We start from the raw sequence: 18,922 nt of genomic DNA on the forward strand, positions 1-18,922 counted from the left end.
CTAACCTGGATTTCTTTTCGCTAAATATGCAGGTTTAAAAATATATATGATGTTTATGGTTAGGTACACATTTGAGCAACGATACGCACCGCATCGATTATATGCAACGCAGGACACGCTAGATAAACTAGTAATATCATCAACCATGTGTAGTTAATTGGTGATTATGATTGATTGATTGTTTTTTATAAGATAAGTTTAATGCTAGCTAGCAACTTACCTTGGCTTCAACTGCATTCGCGTAACAGGCAGGCTCCTCGTGGAGTGCAATGTAATCAGGTGGTTAGAGCGTTGGACTAGTTAACTGTAAGGTTGCAAGATTGAATCCCCCGAGCTGACAAGGTAAAAATCTGTCGTTCTTCCCCTGAACGAGGCAGTTCACGAGGCAGTGAACACGAGGCAGTGTTCTTAACTGACTTGCCTAGTTAAATAAAGGATAAATAAAGGTGTAAAAAAAAATCTAAAAATGTCCAAAAATACCGATTTCACGATTGTTATGAAAACTTGAAATCGGCCCTAATTAATCGGCCATTCCGATTAATCAGTCGACCTCTAGTTTGGACCATGATAGATCCTTAGTGATGTGGACACCGAGGAACTTGAAGCTCAGGACCGGCTCCACTACAGCCCTGTCGATGTGAATGGGGGTGTGCTTGGCCTTCCGTTTATTGTAGATCAGTGTCCTTTGTCTTGCTGACGTTGAAGGAGAGGTTGTTGTCCTAGCACTACACTGCAAGGTCTCTGACCTCCTCCCTATAGGTTATCTCAACGACGTCGGTGATCAGGCCTACTACCGTTGTGCTGTCGGCAAACTTAATGATTGTGTTGGAGTCGTGAGTGGTCACACAGTCGTGGGTGAACAGGGAGTACAGGAGGGGATTAAGCACACACCCTTGAGGTGCCCTGGTCTTTAGGGTCAGCGTGGCAGATGTGTTGTTGCCTACCCTCACCACCTGGGCGCGTCCATCAGGAAGTCCAAGATCCAGTTGCAGAGGGAGGTGTTCAGTCCCAGGGTACTTAGCTTAGTGAAGAGCTTCGAGGGTACTATGGTGTTAAACGCTGAGCTGTAGTCAATGAAGCATTCTCAAGTAGGTGTTCCTTTTGTCCAAGTGGGAAAGGGCAGTGTGGAGTGCAATAGAAATTGCGTCATCTGTGGATCTGTTGAGTCGGTATGCGAATTGGAGTTGGTCCAGGGTGTCTGGGATGATGGTGTTGATGTGATCCATCATCCATGACCAGCCTTTCAAAGCATTTCATGGCTACAGATGTGAGTTCTACTGGGCGATAGTCATTTAGATAGGTTACCTTGGCGTTCTTGGGCAAAGGGACTATGGTGGTCTGATTGAAGACTGGGTCAGGGAGAGGTTGAAAATGTCAGTGAAGACACTTGCCAGCTGGTCAGTGCATGCTCTGAGTACGCACCCTGTGGCCTTGGTTATGTTAACCTGTTTAAAGGTCTTACTGTGACTCCATGTTGGAATTAGATATGAAGATAAAAAGGGTCAGTCCACATTTCAACCCAAGACCTCTGTGTGTTTCTCCTAATATTGAAAATAGTTTTGTAAGATATACTGGTGCTGAGAAATACACACAAGAGTAAAAAGTCTGACAACCAACCCCAGTCTCCCCTATATGATATTGTATATGATACAGACTATATGATACAGACCTATATATATCCCAGAGTGTAGTGTATGGCAACATTGTCAAAATGACAGGCCTGATTAGAGTATGAAAAGTGACCAAGCTGATCAACTTTCCTGTGTTATCACGTCTGGTTGAATAGTGTTTTTAAATGGTCAAATCAATTAAATAAAAATATACGCTGTACCTGGATCAGTTCTCTCAGAGTGGTGTCTCTACAGCGGATACTGTACTTCCAGTTCTTATGGCTCTTCTTCCCCCCAAACTCCTCAAAGCCACTTGGGGTGAACCAGCGACCCTGGACCACAATGCACCTCTCCCCTGAGACAAACCAATAAGGAAGTCAGACATCAACCAGCAACCCTGAACCACAATGCACCTCTCCCCTGAGACAATCCAATGAGGAAGTCAGACATCATACACACCACCACAAATTAAAACCATGCAAAGTCAAATAGACTGTAGTACACATGTGCCTGACAGTGATTGAAACCGGTGTTAACCCACTAAAGGCTATGCATTAGATCTGGGCCCGTATTCACAAAGGGTCTCAGAGTGGAACATTTATTGTAAGTGCTGATGGGTAGAAAATAAAAGCTATCCTTAATCATAAAAGTCACACCTAGTCGACAGATTTTTAGGACACCTCATGAGCTGTCCTAACAAGTTAAGAGTTACCAGCAGGTGTCTTGATAATAGAAAAATGAGTCAGTGGTTCCTGCGCCACATGCAATTACTTTGGAGTTGTTAAAATAATGTTTTGATATTTCTACTGTATATGATCAATCCATAAATGATCTAGACCTACTGTACATGTAACAGTATCTCTTGAGCATTTGACAATGATTTCACATGAGGCCTATTCCACAAGTATATGCCTAAAAACTTATAAACATTAGGCTAATAAATAAACACGTTTTGTCTTTCGATTATTTATTTACCTACGTCATGTTATTTCAAGTTATCCAACATCACTTTGTTAAAACATTATGTTAAAATTGGGCATGCCTATACATTGGGCAATTGATGGCATCTAAGGGCTTATGTTAAATTTGATTGTGTTCCGATGAAAACGATAGACCTTTCAAATGTCGTTTACAATGCTGTAGGTAACATTATGTCAAAAGTGACTTGATGCCTTGTGTGCCACAGCGATTCAGAGTTGTTAAATGGGAGTGACGAGTGTGTTGATATAACGGTAATATTGTCAAAATTCCGCTTTAAACAACCGTCAGAATTGGTTAAAAAAATATATGCATGCCAACATATTAGAGTAGGCAACAGTGGAGGCTGCTGAGGGGAGGACGGCTCATAATAATGGCTGAGCGGCGCGAATGGAATGGCATCAGACAGGTGGAAACCATGTGTTTGATGTTTTTAATACCATTCCAATCATTCCACTCCAGCCATTACCACAAGCCCGTTCTCCCCAATTAAGATGCCACCAACCTCCTGTGGTAGGCAAAGTGATCGTGCCAGGTGAAAATGATATCCAACTTTTTACCATTGCAACATTTGATGTAGGCTACAGTCACATTCACCATGGTTGCGTGTTACCTATAGAGTTAACAGGCAAGGACTGACCATCCATGCTATTAACAATATGGCTTTAACCATGTTTTGAGGGTATACATAATTTGTTTACATAACTTTGTTTACAACCATTGGAGTAAAACAAGCGTATACAGCATTTTGTTCGGATGGGGTAAAACAGTTGAACTAAGCTCATGAGGTAATAATAAGTTATATTCTTCAAGAATCAATGGGTACATATCATAAATGTATAGGTCCAAAAAGGTATGTAGCAACTGCAGATTGCCACTTTTAAGGTCTCAGGCAAGGTTATTCAGCCAAAACACATCCATCATTACACACAAACACAACATATCAAGTCCTTGTTAGGACCTACCTTTGGCCAGCTTGTCCCTGTTGAGCATGCCTTCTTTGTCCCCACAGGTGACTGGGAGCTGGCTCTTGTAGATGGGCCAGGTCCAGATGTCTGCTTTCTCCCCCTTCCTGAAAGGAGAACCTGCATGGGGACACGTTGGGGACAGTCATTAAGATTTGACTTGAAATAAAAAAGAAATACACTGCTCAAAAAAATAAAGGGAACACTTAAACAACCAGTGGTGGGCCGTCAGGGCCAGCAAGGCCTTCTCTGCTGGCCTAAACATCATCAGAATATATATTTATTTTAAATATATTTTCCCACAAATATGTATTAAATTATTCCCCAGAGTAAGAATTATACTCTTCATTTCATAGCTTTCCTCTTGGTTGCACTGCTTCCAGCCCCAGGTTGAGATTTGGAGGGCTGGCCTTTATGTTAGATCTTTTATCCAATCATATTCAGCCATCATGTGTTGCCAGGGGTCTAAAATCTGCCCTCAGGCCTTCAGAATCAACAGTGCGGGCGCTTGTAGCTTAAAGTGAATGGAAATGAAAATTTAGTGTCAACCAATCAGCTTTAGAGTTGGCTATTGTACGCCTGCTGGCTGGCTCCAGTGTTACACAGGAGCCAGCTAGCAGGCGTAGTGCGTGCACGTCTTTTGATTGGATTACCAATATTGAGAAGCAGGTCCTATGGGCAGGTCTATGCAGATCCTCAGAACTAGGAAACTGAATTTGATAAACGAATTAATTTGCGTACGACTAAGCTGTTTTTTCAACCCACAATGGCGGAAGGAGGAGAAGATATCGATTTGGTCGAGGATATAATTATAACGCCATTCTCAAGACGAACTTTTCAAGAAAAGTTAGACATTGTAAGGAGAGGTCGCCCGACGCCGATGCTACAAAGCCTGTCACAGGCGGGAAAGGGGTTCGTTCGCCACTTTCAAAGTTCCAACTACGAGCGCTATCAATGGCTCACAGGCTCCGAGAAGCACTGCAAACTGTACTGCTGGGAATGCCTATTATTTGCAAGTGATCGATTTGGTGTTTGGAGCCACACTGGCTTTGCAAACTTGAGTTGTCTAACCAAGGCAGCAACGAGACACCAAAGTACGGCTGGGCACTTACAAGCAATGATGCTTTTGAAAACTTTTGGGGACACCCGAGTGGATCTACAGCTCAATGAACAATCGCGCAGGGCAACGGAGCTGCACAATGAAAAGGTGAAGAAAAATAGGGAAATATTGAAAAGATTCATTGATTGTGTCATGTTTTTGGGTAAACAGGAACTTTCTTTTAGGGGACACGATGAAAGTGCTGACTCCACAAACAAAGGGAACTACGTGGAGCTTCTTTCTTTTCTTTCTGAAAGCAACACAGATTTACAATACCACCTGTCCACTAACAAAGTGTTCATTGGGACGTCCGGCAAAATACAAAATGACCTAATTTATGCTATTGCTGAAGTGATGGGAGAAGAGATCAAAATGGAGATTAAAAAAGCTCCCTTTGTTGCTGTTATGGTGGACGAGACAACAGATGTGGGAAATGCAGCACAGCTCTCACTCGTCCTGCGTTATGTGACGGACACAGGAGTCAAGGAGCGATTTATCCGATTTGAAGATGTGACAAGCGGCAAGCGAGCTGATGACATTGCCGCTCTTATTTTCCGTTTCTTGGAGGAAAATGAATGTAGTCTGGATAAAGTTGTGGCACAGTGTTTTGATGGCGCAGCAGTCATGGCATCTGGACTCAATGGGGTGCAGGCTAAAGTTAAGGAGAGGGCACCGATGGCCTTATTCATTCACTGCTATGCACATCGACTAAATTTAGTACTGACTCAAGGAGCCTCAAAGCTTAAAGAATGCAAGGTCTTCTTTGCCAACCTCAATGGCCTTGCAGCATTTTTCTCACAATCCCCTAAGCGCACGCAACTGCTGGATGACATCTGCAAGCGTCGTCTTCCTAAGGTTGCACCAACGAGGTGGCAATATACATCTAGATTGGTCAATGCAGTCTTTGAAAAGAGAGTTGCCCTAAAGGAGCTGTTTAACCACTTACTGGAACATCATGATGACCATGACGGGGATACTGTGCTTATGGCTGATGGATTTAATGCACGTTTGGATGATTTTGAGTTTTGTTTTTTGCTTGAAACATTCAATGGGATTTTTAATTATTCGGATGTGCTTTTTGGAATTCTACAGAAACAAACTTTGGATGTACAATTCTGCCTGACAAGGGTGAACGAGTTTTGTGACACAATTGAGCGAGAGAGGTGCAGGTTCAGTCAAATCTACGATGACACAGCGCGCATCTCAAGTTTACCCAGCGCACGCAGAGGCCCACAAGGAGACCCTCGCACATACTATCAACAACTCCACAGCAATATTCTGGACAACATTCTTTGCCAGATACGAAACAGGTTTCAAGACCACGAAAAATTAATGTTTCTCTCCCTCCTGGACCCCCGGCACTTTCAGACCTACCGGAAAAAATTCCCGCAAACAGCCTTCTCCAGCTTAACAGAGAGTCACGGAACACTGTTCGACCTATCCAAGCTAAAAACAGAACTGACTAATGTATGCTATGACTGATTTTGAAGGGAAAAGTCCCTCTGATCTCCTTGATTTCCTTAAGCAGAAAAATCTGAATGAGGACATGGGGCAACTTTACACATTGGCATGTGTGACAGTGACTATCCCTGTGTCCACGGCTTCTGTCGAGCGGTCATTCTCGGCCTTAAAGCGAATCAAAACGTATTCCAGAAATGCTACTGGACAGACTCGGCTTTCAGCATTAGCCTCCATGTCGATAGAAAAGGACTTATTGGTGGAACTAAAACGCACAGATAGAATGACCTCCAGCAGGCCACAAATGTGCATGTGTCAGCATATGGTCTCACAAGGGCTCTGAGGATCTCATCTCGGTACCTGATGGCAGTCAGGCTAACTCTGGCGAGCACATGGAGGGCTGTGCGGCCCCACAAAGAAATGCCACCCCACACCATGACTGACCCACCGCCAAACCGGTCATGCTGGAGGATGTTGCAGGCAGCCGAACGTTCTCCACGGCGTCTCCAGACTGTCACGTCTGTCACATGTGCTCATGTGCTCAGTGTGAACCTGCTTTCATCTGTGAAGAGCACAGGGCGCCAGTGGCGAATTTGCCAATCTTGGTGTTCTCTGGCAAATGCCAAACGTCCTGCACGGTGTTGGGCTGTAAGCACAACCCCCACCTGTGGACGTCGGGCCCTCATACCACCCTCATGGAGTCTGTTTCTGACCGTTTGAGCAGACACATGCACATTTGTGGCCTGCTGGAGGTCATTTTGCAGGGCTCTGGCACTGCTCCTCCTGCTCAAAGGCGGAGGTAGCGGTCCTGCTGCTGGGTTGTTGCCCTCCTACGGCCTCCTCCACGTCTCCTGATGTACTGGCCTGTCTCCTGGTAGCGCCTCCATGCTCTGGACACTACGCTGACAGACACAGCAAACCTTCTTGCCACAGCTCGCATTGATGTGCCATCCTGGATGAGCTGCACTACCTGAGCCACTTGTGTGGGTTGTAGACTCCGTCTCATGCTACCACTAGAGTGAGAGCACCGCCAGCATTCAAAAGTGACCAAAACATCAGCCAGGAAGCATAGGAACTGAGAAGTGGTCTGTGGTCACCACCTGCAGAATCACTCCTTTATTGGGGGTGTCTTGCTAATTGCCTATAATTTCCACCTTTTGTCTATTCCATTTGCACAACAGCATGTGAAATTTATTGTCAATCAGTGTTGCTTCCTAAGTGGACAGTTTGATTTCACAGAAGTGTGATTGACTTGGAGTTACATTGTGTTGTTTAAGTGTTCCCTTTATTTTTTTGAGCAGTGTATATTTCACCCCGCCAAAAAAATAAACCTACTTCCTACCCTATGAATTCAGGAGTCAATATTTACTCAAGAAAATATCTGTTTGAAGTTAGAGGCACTTTAGACTTTCCTACTCAAGGCCTCCTCTTTCCCCCCAGGGAACATAAGCCGGGGACTCACAGTATTTGAGCCTCTGGACTTTCCTCTTCTGACTGGGGGTGGACTGGGTGGATGTGCTGGGCTGCTCCTCCTCCGCACTCGCACTTCTCTTTTTCGGTTTCCTCTTTTTCCTTCCCGTCTTCTCCTCCGCCTCCTCTTCTCCTTCCGCTGAGGCCTTCTTCTTCGTATCCTCCTCCTCTTCCTTCTCCACCTTCTCTGGCAGTTTCTCATAGAATGTGAATGACCCTACAAGGGATTGGTGGCAAAATTGAGCAAACCATGCAACCTAATTCATGTACACCTAATAAAAAATTATTAGAAATAAAAATTAGACAGGGCTTTGAACCTCAACTTCAAAGTATCCACCATTGAGACTACATTTATATTATACTAGGAGTTAGAATTATATGGAGATATTAGCCTATCCATACAAATGCCATAATAAGAGAATAGTAAGAGTGAAGGCTCCAGAACTGACCGTCCAGCAGGCGGTTTCGTAGCAGGCGTAACGTGGGGTACTGCTGCAGGAGGTGATCCCTGAACACACAGTTCCAGAACACCTTGATGCTGTCGGGCCTCTTTGCCTCCACCCAGTCCAACACCTGGTACACACCCTTCTCCCTCAGCTCCTTACTCCGAATCAAAATCAGCTTCTGCAGGAGGGGTCAAATACAAAACCATGGTCCAATTTGTGGGGGTTAACAAATTGTGGCTGGAGTAGAATGATAGACTCAATTCTCTAGAAGCAACTGCCATCCCAATCAGTTCATGTGACAGACGGGAATTCATGGACACGCGTCAGGCATTACTAATCAATGATCATCAACTCTAATGTCCACTCTTACAATTAACATTCAAAGATGTGTTATTTATATTGTTTGTACCCAGCTAGTAATAGGACAGTGAATGGTCTTAGTGTACACAGTACACTTTTAGAATTAGTGTTGACCCGATGAACCCTGGAGAACCTCAAGGAACCTCTAGCGGTCAAACCGGGTGTCACACCCTGGCCTTAGTTATCTTTGTTTTCATTATTATTTTAGTTAGGTCAGGGTGTGACATGGTGTATGTATGTGTTTTTGTAGTGTCTAGGGTGGTTGTAAGGTTAGGGGGTTTATTAGAGTAGTTGGGTTTATGTTTAGTATAGAAGTCTAGCTGTGTCTATGGTTGCCTGAAGGGTTCTCAATCAGAGACAGATGTCATTAATTGTCTCTGATTGGGAGCCATATTTAAGGCAGCCATAGGCACTAGGTTTTTGTGGGTAATTGTCTGTGTCTATGTTGCATGTTTGCACTTAGTCTTTTGATAGCTTCACGTTCGTCTGTTTGTTGTTTTGTTTCGTTGTCCTTCTTCCAATTAAAGAGAAGATGTATTTTCAACACGCTGCGCCTTGGTCCTCTCTCTCTCCCTTCGACGATCGTGACAGAATTACCCACCATTCTAGGACCAAGCGGCGTGTCAAGCGGCAACAGGACCCACCTACACAGGATTCATGGACATGGGAGGAGATATTGGATGGAAAGGGACCTTGGGCACAACCGGGAGAATATCGCCTCCCTCGTGAAGAGCTGGAGGCAGCGAAAGCCGAGAGGAGGCGATATGAGGAGGCAGCACGGAGGCAAGGCTGGAAGCCCGTGAGTACTACCCAAAAATTTCTTGGGGGGGGGGGCTAAGAGGTAGTGGGCCGAGGGCAGGTAGGAGACCTGCGCCCACTTCCCAGGCTAACCGTGGAGAGCGGGAGTACGGGCGGACACCGTGTTACGCAATAGAGCGCACGGTGTCTCCTGTACGTGTTCATAGCCCGGTGCGGGTTATTCCACCTCCCCGCACTGGTAGGGCTAGATTGGGCATTGAGCCAGGTGCCATGATGCCGGCTCAACGCGTCTGGTCTCCAGTGCGTCTCCTCGGGCCGGTATACATGGCACCAGCCTTACGCATGGTTTCCCCGGTTCGCCTACATAGCCCGGTGCGGGTTATTCCACCTCCCCGCACTGGTCGGGCGACGGGGAGCATTCAACCAGGTAAGGTTGGGCAGGCTCGGTGTTCAAGGGAACCAGTACGCCTGCACGGTCCGGTATTTCCGGCGCCACCTCCCCGCCCCAGTCCAGTACCACCAGTGCCTCCTCCACGCACTAGCCCTATGGTGCGTGTCTCCAGCCCTTTACCACCAGTGCCTAAACCACCCACCAAGCCTCCTGTGTGTCCCCAGAGTCCTGTGCGTCCTGTTGCTGCTCCCCGCACTAGCCCTGAGATGCGTGTCCCCAGTCCGGTACCACCAGTTCCGGCACCACGCACTAGGCCTAATGTGCGCTCCCAGGGTCCAGTATGCCCTGTTCCTTCTCCCCGCACTAGCCTGAAGGTGCGTGTCCTTAGCCCGGTGCCTCCAGTTCCGGCACCACGCACCAGGCCTACAGTGCGCCTCATCCGGCCAGAGCCATCCGTCTGCCCAGTGCCATCTGAGCCATCCGTCTCCCCAGCGCCATCTGAGCCATCCGTCTCCCCAGCGCCATCTGAGCCATCCGTCTCCCCAGCGCCATCTGAGCCATCCGTCTCCCCAGCGCCATCTGAGCCATCCGTCTCCCCAGCGCCATCTGAGCCATCCGTCTGCCCAGTGCCGTCTGAGCCATCCGTCTGTCCCGAGCCATTAGAGCCGACCGTCTGTCCCGAGCCGTCAGAGCCGTTAGTCAGTCAGGAGCCGCTAGAGCCATTCGTCAGTCAGGATCTGCCAGAGCCGCCAACCAGACAGGATCTGCGAGAGCCGCCAACCAGACAGGATCTGCCAGAGCCGCCAACCAGACAGGATCTGCCAGAGCCGCCAACCAGACAGGATCTGCCAGAGCCGCCAACCAGACAGGATCTGCCAGAGCCGCCAACCAGACAGGATCTGCCAGAGCCGTCAGCCAGCCATGAGCAGCCAGATCCGTCAGCCAGCCATGAGCAGCCAGATCCGTCAGCCAGCCATGAGCAGCCAGATCCGTCAGCCAGCCATGAGCAGCCAGATCCGTCAGCCAGCCATGAGCAGCCAGATCCGTCAGCCAGCCATGAGCAGCCAGATCCGTCAGCCAGCCATGAGCAGCCAGATCCGTCAGCCAGCCATGAGCCGTCCAGCCAGGATCCGCCAGAGCCGTCCAGCCAGGATCCGCCAGAGCCGTCATCCAGCCAGGATCCGTTCCTCAGTCCGGAGCTGCCGTCCCTCAGTCCGGAGCTGCCCCTTATCCTGGTGCTGCCACTTATCCTGGTGCTGCCCCTTATCCTGGTGCTGCCCCTTATCCTGGTGCTGCCCCTTAGTCCGGTGCTGTCCCTTAGTCCGGTGCTGTCCCTTAGTCCGGTGCTGTCCCTTAGTCCGGTGCTGCTCCTTAATCCAGTGGGGTTAAGTTGGCGGGTGGTCAGTTGGAGGAGGCTACGAAAGCGGGTAGTGACTATGGTGGGGTGGGGACCACGACCAGTACCAGAGCCGCCACCGTGGACAGACGCCCACCCAGACCCTCCCCTAGACTTTATGCTGGTGCGCCCGGAGTTCGCACCTTAAGGGGGGGGTTATGTCACACCCTGGCCTTAGTTATCTTTGTTTTCATTATTATTTTAGTTAGGTCAGGGTGTGACATGGTGTATGTATGTGTTTTTGTAGTGTCTAGGGTGGTTGTAAGGTTAGGGGGTTTATTAGAGTAGTTGGGTTTATGTTTAGTATAGAAGTCTAGCTGTGTCTATGGTTGCCTGAAGGGTTCTCAATCAGAGACAGATGTCATTAATTGTCTCTGATTGGGAGCCATATTTAAGGCAGCCATAGGCACTAGGTTTTTGTGGGTAATTGTCTGTGTCTATGTTGCATGTTTGCACTTAGTCTTTTGATAGCTTCACGTTCGTCTGTTTGTTGTTTTGTTTCGTTGTCCTTCTTCCAATTAAAGAGAAGATGTATTTTCAACATGCTGCGCCTTGGTCCTCTCTCTCTCCCTTCGACGATCGTGACACCGGGAAATGACTACAATCGTTTTCAAATCAAATCAAATTTTATTAGTCACATGCGCCGAATACAACGGGTGTAGACCTTACAGAAAAAAATACTTACTTATGAGCCTCTAACCAACAGTGTAGTTTCAAAAAAATACGGATAAGAATAAGAGATAAAAGTAACAAGTAATTTAAGAGTAAGAGTAAAAAATAACAATACATACATGGGGGTGCCGGGAACAAAGTCAATGTGCGGGGGCACCGGTTAGTTGAGGTAGTATGTACATTTAGGTAGAGTTAATTAAAGTGCCTATGCATAGATGACAACAGAGAGTGGCACATGCATCGGAGCTCCGGTATCAAACGCAACACTATAAAACACCAAATATTAATTAATATGCTTTAGGGGAGAGTGGGATAAGTTTTTTTACATTCAGCATCAGTCCGTCAAGGGAAGTATAGTATTCTTTCTAACAAAGATATCTACCGGTACATAAATTTCAGGATGTTGTGTATCCCCGGAAATAATCAGAATTCAGGAAAACATTACAATTTTGAAAACACAGCTAGTCCCAAAAAAGTGGTCTCTTGGCACAACTTATGAGGTAAGGTGAGCTGCAGAACAGGGTAAGTTAAGCCTCCTAAAAATGTCTACTGAATGAAATATTGCCACTACCTTTTTAAAACCATGTCTATCTTTATTTCCCAAACACAATTCACAATCACTTTTTGTCTTTTAATAATTTGAAGCATCTTTTAACACAGGCTTAACACCTAACAAACACTTTTTAAAAACACTTTTAACATAGGCCAGGCCCTATTGTTGCCTCATATGCCAGCAATAATGTCTTGCATTACACCTGGGAAGAAAATACTTCAAATTGCTCATCTTGCCATTGGCTCAACTTACCCGATGGGAAACATTTTGACTATATTAGCCCACACAGCTACAAGGATGCACTTTTATGCCAGGTTTAGGATCTCATATTGAAGCTTATAGAGACTCCAACTGATGTACAGAACAATCTTATAATGATCTACTTTGGTTCAGATAAAATAATCATGATACCTCTAACACAATAAATGTATTTGACTTGTTGAAAATCTGTTTTTTGGACATACCACTTCCTTCCTTCACAGACACCATCAGATGATGACCGCTTCCTAAATATTTGGTCAAACCTTGCACCAATCCTTTGTAATTACAGTAAAATACTAAGGAATTCAAACCCTCACCTCAATAAATGTAATTCATTCATCCAATCATTCATTCCTTTCGATGATGGTAGCATTTACAGTATAGGCCTAATACAGTACATTTTACAGTGTTGTACTGTGTCATTACACAGTACTTGCTATGATACTGTATTTATATTACAGTAGCTGTACTTTAATATTAAAAACAAAATTTTACTTGCCACCGAGCTGCCTATAAATTACTGTCAAATTCATGATGACCCTTTTAAAGTAAATTAAGGCACATAGCCTATTTAAAAAAGTAAAACATTTTAAACTAGGCAAGTCAGTTAAGAACACATTCTTATTTACAATGACTGCCTACACCGGCCAAACCCAGGCGAGGCTGAGCCAATTGTGCTGCACTATGGGACTCCCAAACACGGCCAGTAGCCTGGAATCGAACCAGGCTGTCTGTAGCAATGCCTCAAGCACTGAGATCCAGTGCCTTAGTAGACCTCTGCGCCACTAGGGAGTCCATTTACTAGACCCTTTAAACATTAAACTAAATATGAAAACATTTCAACAATCTATTTGTTTTTTAAGCTGTTGAATACAGACTTCTGGTGTAAAAGTAGGTTTAAACCTTGGAGATGTATCCTTGTCTTGTGACCATTTTGAGAAATCTTAATGAAACTTCTCTGAATCATACTTCACCTTAATAATGCATAATATACGACTTATTTGTTGAGTACAGCGTTAATTTATTTAAAGCCTGTAAAGTAGGACCTACAAAAGTTTGTTTCGGTATTGTGACCGATGGGATTAAATTGAACCTTTGATTGGGCGGTTATGTCTATAGAAATTTGGCGGTCTCTACTGCGCTCACCTTGTACATGTTCTCCGGAATGAGGAGGTGGTCACGGAGCTGGTTAAGAAAAGTGTGTGGTTGCAGCATGCACGACATCTCTGTCCTACTACAGCGTAAAAACTGCAGTAACTGCTTATCTGTAAGAAAGGCCAGCGGATCCATTGGCGCCGATCGCAACTGTAGTTCACCTCTTCAATTCAGTTTTCTTTGTTGAAAAAAAATCCAATATTTACCAGGTCACTGAATATATTAACAGTTTAATAATTCATGAACAGGTTAAGATTGGGTTGCACGTATAGATTCATAAATGAAAGTATGATTGTAGGCTATTTACATTTCAATCCAGGCCCAGGGTCTAATGCTTCGTTCAGACGATAGACGCGCAAAAGCAATCGAGACGAAAATAGCCAACATTCCAGTTTGGACGATGGACGTAATCAAAAGGTTTTCAGTTGTAGGCCTACAACGTTGCTATTGTTATTTTCGAAAATAAAATAGATCTCCCGCCTGCACTGAAACCCACATCAAATGACGTTTGGAAAGTAAGAGTGCTCATGTGACCGGCTGGTCCCGGCCGCCATAGGCGAGACCACAAAATTGCCGCCCCTTATCAGAATAGTCCCAGTAAGCAAAATAACGTTAAAAGACGTCTACAATACGTATTTTCATGACGTTGAAGTTAGGTTCAAATCAAAATGTATTTGTCACGTGCGCCGAATACAACAGGTGTAGACCTTACAGTTAAATGCTTACTTACAAGCCCTTAACCAACAGTGCAGTTTTTAAGTAAAAAATAGGTATTTGGTAAACAATAGAGAAGTGAAGAAATAAAAAAAACAGTAAAAAATAACAGTAGCGAGGCTATATACAGGTGGTACCGGTACAGAGTCAATGTGCGGGTACACTGGTTAGTCGGGCTATTTCAGGTAATATATACATGTAGGATTAGTTAAAGTGACTATGCATAGATGATCAACAGAGTAGCAGCAGCATAAAAGAGGGGTTGGTGGGTGGACGACACAATGCATATTCCGGGTAGCCATTTCATTAGTGAATTTTAGGAGTGCTCATCTATGTGGTAGGCTAGCTCATCTATTTGTAAAACACAAAAAAAGACTGCAGGTCCGGACAAGAACAAAAAAAGAGGTCAAAAAGACGTTGGCCCGTGCTTACTGGGGTGTAGCCTACCATGTCGACAAGCAATGGAATTTTATGAATGCCCATCGATGTGGTAGACCCACAAGCAGGCCTTTGCATTGGCTTTATTAGTCCGAAAGGGATATTTAATCTCTGAATATCAGCTACCCAAATTTATCAGGAGGAGTTATCCTGAGCCAATTTGCAATGTGTTGACACTGCGGGAAATGCAGAAGTATTTTCTTTTTCAATAAAAAAAAAATGATGTATACAAACTTGGAACCACTGAGCATGACAATTTAGCCCATGGGATGAAACTAATGGACAGCAGTTGTGAGTAGCCTGATTGTCCATTCCATATTGTCAATTTTACTTTTACCTGTCCTGTTTTTAGGACATGCTGTTTGTTAACCAGTTAAAGATAATGATAATAAAGATAATAATCCTATGTTTCACAGAATCGTGGCTGAATGATGACATGGATATTCAGCTAGCGGGATATACGCTGCACCAGCAAGATAGAACAGCACACTCCGGTTAGACGAGGGGGGGCGGTCTGTGCATATTTGTAATCAACAGCTGGTGCACAAAATCTAAGGAAGTCTCTAGATTTTGCTCGCCTGAAGTAGAGTATATTGTGATAAATTGCAGGCCACACTATACTATAGTTTTCAGCTATACTTTTCAGCTATACTGAACACACAGTTCCAGAACACCTTGATGCTGTCGGGCCTCTTTGCCTCCACCCAGTCCAACACCTGGTACACACCCTTCTCCCTCAGCTCCTTACTCCGAATCAAAATCAGCTTCTGCAGGAGGGGTCAAATACAAAACCATGGTCCAATTTGTGGGGGTTAACAAATTGTGGCTGGAGTAGAATGATAGACTCAATTCTCTAGAAGCAACTGCCATCCCAATCAGTTCATGTGACAGACGGGAATTCATGGACACGCGTCAGGCATTACTAATCAATGATCATCAACTCTAATGTCCACTCTTACAATTAACATTCAAAGATGTGTTATTTATATTGTTTGTACCCAGCTAGTAATAGGACAGTGAATGGTCTTAGTGTACACAGTACACTTTTAGAATTAGTGTTGACCCGATGAACCCTGGAGAACCTCAAGGAACCTCTAGCGGTCAAACCGGGTGTCACACCCTGGCCTTAGTTATCTTTGTTTTCATTATTATTTTAGTTAGGTCAGGGTGTGACATGGTGTATGTATGTGTTTTTGTAGTGTCTAGGGTGGTTGTAAGGTTAGGGGGTTTATTAGAGTAGTTGGGTTTATGTTTAGTATAGAAGTCTAGCTGTGTCTATGGTTGCCTGAAGGGTTCTCAATCAGAGACAGATGTCATTAATTGTCTCTGATTGGGAGCCATATTTAAGGCAGCCATAGGCACTAGGTTTTTGTGGGTAATTGTCTGTGTCTATGTTGCATGTTTGCACTTAGTCTTTTGATAGCTTCACGTTCGTCTGTTTGTTGTTTTGTTTCGTTGTCCTTCTTCCAATTAAAGAGAAGATGTATTTTCAACACGCTGCGCCTTGGTCCTCTCTCTCTCCCTTCGACGATCGTGACAGAATTACCCACCATTCTAGGACCAAGCGGCGTGTCAAGCGGCAACAGGACCCACCTACACAGGATTCATGGACATGGGAGGAGATATTGGAAGGAAAGGGACCTTGGGCACAACCGGGAGAATATTGCCTCCCTCGTGAAGAGCTGGAGGCAGCGAAAGCCGAGAGGAGGCGATATGAGGCAGCACGGAGGCAAGGCTGGAAGCCCGTGAGTACTACCCAAAAATTTCTTGGGATGGGGGCTAGGAGGTAGTGGGCCGAGGGCAGGTAGGAGACCTGCGCCCACTTCCCAGGCTAACCGTGGAGAGCGGGAGTACGGGCGGACACCGTGTTACGCAATAGAGCGCACGGTGTCTCCTGTACGTGTTCATAGCCCGGTGCGGGTTATTCCACCTCCCCGCACTGGTAGGGCTAGATTGGGCATTGAGCCAGGTGCCATGATGCCGGCTCAACGCGTCTGGTCTCCAGTGCGTCTCCTCGGGCCGGTATACATGGCACCAGCCTTACGCATGGTGTCCCCGGTTCGCCTACATAGCCCGGTGCGGGTTATTCCACCTCCCCGCACTGGTCGGGCGACGGGGAGCATTCAACCAGGTAAGGTTGGGCAGGCTCGGTGTTCAAGGGAACCAGTACGCCTGCACGGTCCGGTATTTCCGGCGCCACCTCCCCGCCCCAGTCCAGTACCACCAGTGCCTCCTCCACGCACTAGCCCTATGGTGCGTGTCTCCAGCCCTTTACCACCAGTGCCTAAACCACCCACCAAGCCTCCTGTGTGTCCCCAGAGTCCTGTGCGTCCTGTTGCTGCTCCCCGCACTAGCCCTGAGATGCGTGTCCCCAGTCCGGTACCACCAGTTCCGGCACCACGCACTAGGCCTAATGTGCGCTCCCAGGGTCCAGTATGCCCTGTTCCTTCTCCCCGCACTAGCCTGAAGGTGCGTGTCCTTAGCCCGGTGCCTCCAGTTCCGGCACCACGCACCAGGCCTACAGTGCGCCTCATCCGGCCAGAGCCATCCGTCTGCCCAGTGCCATCTGAGCCATCCGTCTGCCCAGTGCCATCTGAGCCATCCGTCTCCCCAGCGCCATCTGAGCCATCCGTCTCCCCAGCGCCATCTGAGCCATCCGTCTCCCCAGCGCCATCTGAGCCATCCGTCTGCCCAGTGCCGTCTGAGCCATCCGTCTGTCCCGAGCCATTAGAGCCGCCCGTCTGTCCCGAGCCGTCAGAGCCGTTAGTCAGTCAGGAGCCGCTAGAGCCATTCGTCAGTCAGGATCTGCCAGAGCCGCCAACCAGACAGGATCTGCCAGAGCCGCCAACCAGACAGGATCTGCCAGAGCCGCCAACCAGACAGGATCTGCCAGAGCCGCCAACCAGACAGGATCTGCCAGAGCCGCCAACCAGACAGGATCTGCCAGAGCCGCCAACCAGACAGGATCTGCCAGAGCCGTCAGCCAGCCATGAGCAGCCAGATCCGTCAGCCAGCCATGAGCAGCCAGATCCGTCAGCCAGCCATGAGCAGCCAGATCCGTCAGCCAGCCATGAGCAGCCAGATCCGTCAGCCAGCCATGAGCAGCCAGATCCGTCAGCCAGCCATGAGCCGTCCAGCCAGGATCCGCCAGAGCCGTCCAGCCAGGATCCGCCAGAGCCGTCATCCAGCCAGGATCCGTTCCTCAGTCCGGAGCTGCCGTCCCTCAGTCCGGAGCTGCCCCTTATCCTGGTGCTGCCACTTATCCTGGTGCTGCCCCTTATCCTGGTGCTGCCCCTTATCCTGGTGCTGCCCCTTAGTCCGGTGCTGTCCCTTAGTCCGGTGCTGTCCCTTAGTCCGGTGCTGTCCCTTAGTCCGGTGCTGCTCCTTAATCCAGTGGGGTTAAGTTGGCGGGTGGTCAGTTGGAGGAGGCTACGAAAGCGGGTAGTGACTATGGTGGGGTGGGGACCACGACCAGTACCAGAGCCGCCACCGTGGACAGACGCCCACCCAGACCCTCCCCTAGACTTTATGCTGGTGCGCCCGGAGTTCGCACCTTAAGGGGGGGGTTATGTCACACCCTGGCCTTAGTTATCTTTGTTTTCATTATTATTTTAGTTAGGTCAGGGTGTGACATGGTGTATGTATGTGTTTTTGTAGTGTCTAGGGTGGTTGTAAGGTTAGGGGGTTTATTAGAGTAGTTGGGTTTATGTTTAGTATAGAAGTCTAGCTGTGTCTATGGTTGCCTGAAGGGTTCTCAATCAGAGACAGATGTCATTAATTGTCTCTGATTGGGAGCCATATTTAAGGCAGCCATAGGCACTAGGTTTTTGTGGGTAATTGTCTGTGTCTATGTTGCATGTTTGCACTTAGTCTTTTGATAGCTTCACGTTCGTCTGTTTGTTGTTTTGTTTCGTTGTCCTTCTTCCAATTAAAGAGAAGATGTATTTTCAACACGCTGCGCCTTGGTCCACTCTCTCTCCCTTCGACGATCGTGACACCGGGAAATGACTACAATCGTTTTCAAATCAAATCAAATTTTATTAGTCACATGCGCCGAATACAACGGGTGTAGACCTTACAGAAAAAAATACTTACTTATGAGCCTCTAACCAACAGTGTAGTTTCAAAAAAATACGGATAAGAATAAGAGATAAAAGTAACAAGTAATTTAAGAGTAAGAGTAAAAAATAACAATAC

General features: G+C 46.7%; 1 protein-coding gene across 1 annotated transcript in view; it reads right to left on the minus strand.

The window, feature by feature from the left end:
- LOC120034303 (nuclear body protein SP140-like protein) overlaps positions 1 to 14,130 on the minus strand; it is a 40,656-nt gene extending 26,526 nt beyond the window's left edge. The window contains exons 1-6 of the mRNA XM_038980807.1: positions 13,881 to 14,130; positions 13,565 to 13,751; positions 8,030 to 8,204; positions 7,573 to 7,797; positions 3,554 to 3,673; positions 1,832 to 1,965 (exon numbers count right to left, since the gene is read on the minus strand). Of these exons, the coding sequence (XP_038836735.1) occupies positions 1,832 to 1,965; positions 3,554 to 3,673; positions 7,573 to 7,797; positions 8,030 to 8,204; positions 13,565 to 13,708 (798 nt within the window). The 5' untranslated portion in view covers positions 13,709 to 13,751; positions 13,881 to 14,130. The remainder of the gene's footprint in view (positions 1 to 1,831; positions 1,966 to 3,553; positions 3,674 to 7,572; positions 7,798 to 8,029; positions 8,205 to 13,564; positions 13,752 to 13,880) is intronic.
- Between the last annotated feature and the right edge of the window lie 4,792 nt (positions 14,131 to 18,922).

This window comes from Salvelinus namaycush, chromosome 41 (assembly GCF_016432855.1).
Source record: "Salvelinus namaycush isolate Seneca chromosome 41, SaNama_1.0, whole genome shotgun sequence".
NCBI lineage: Eukaryota > Metazoa > Chordata > Actinopteri > Salmoniformes > Salmonidae > Salvelinus > Salvelinus namaycush.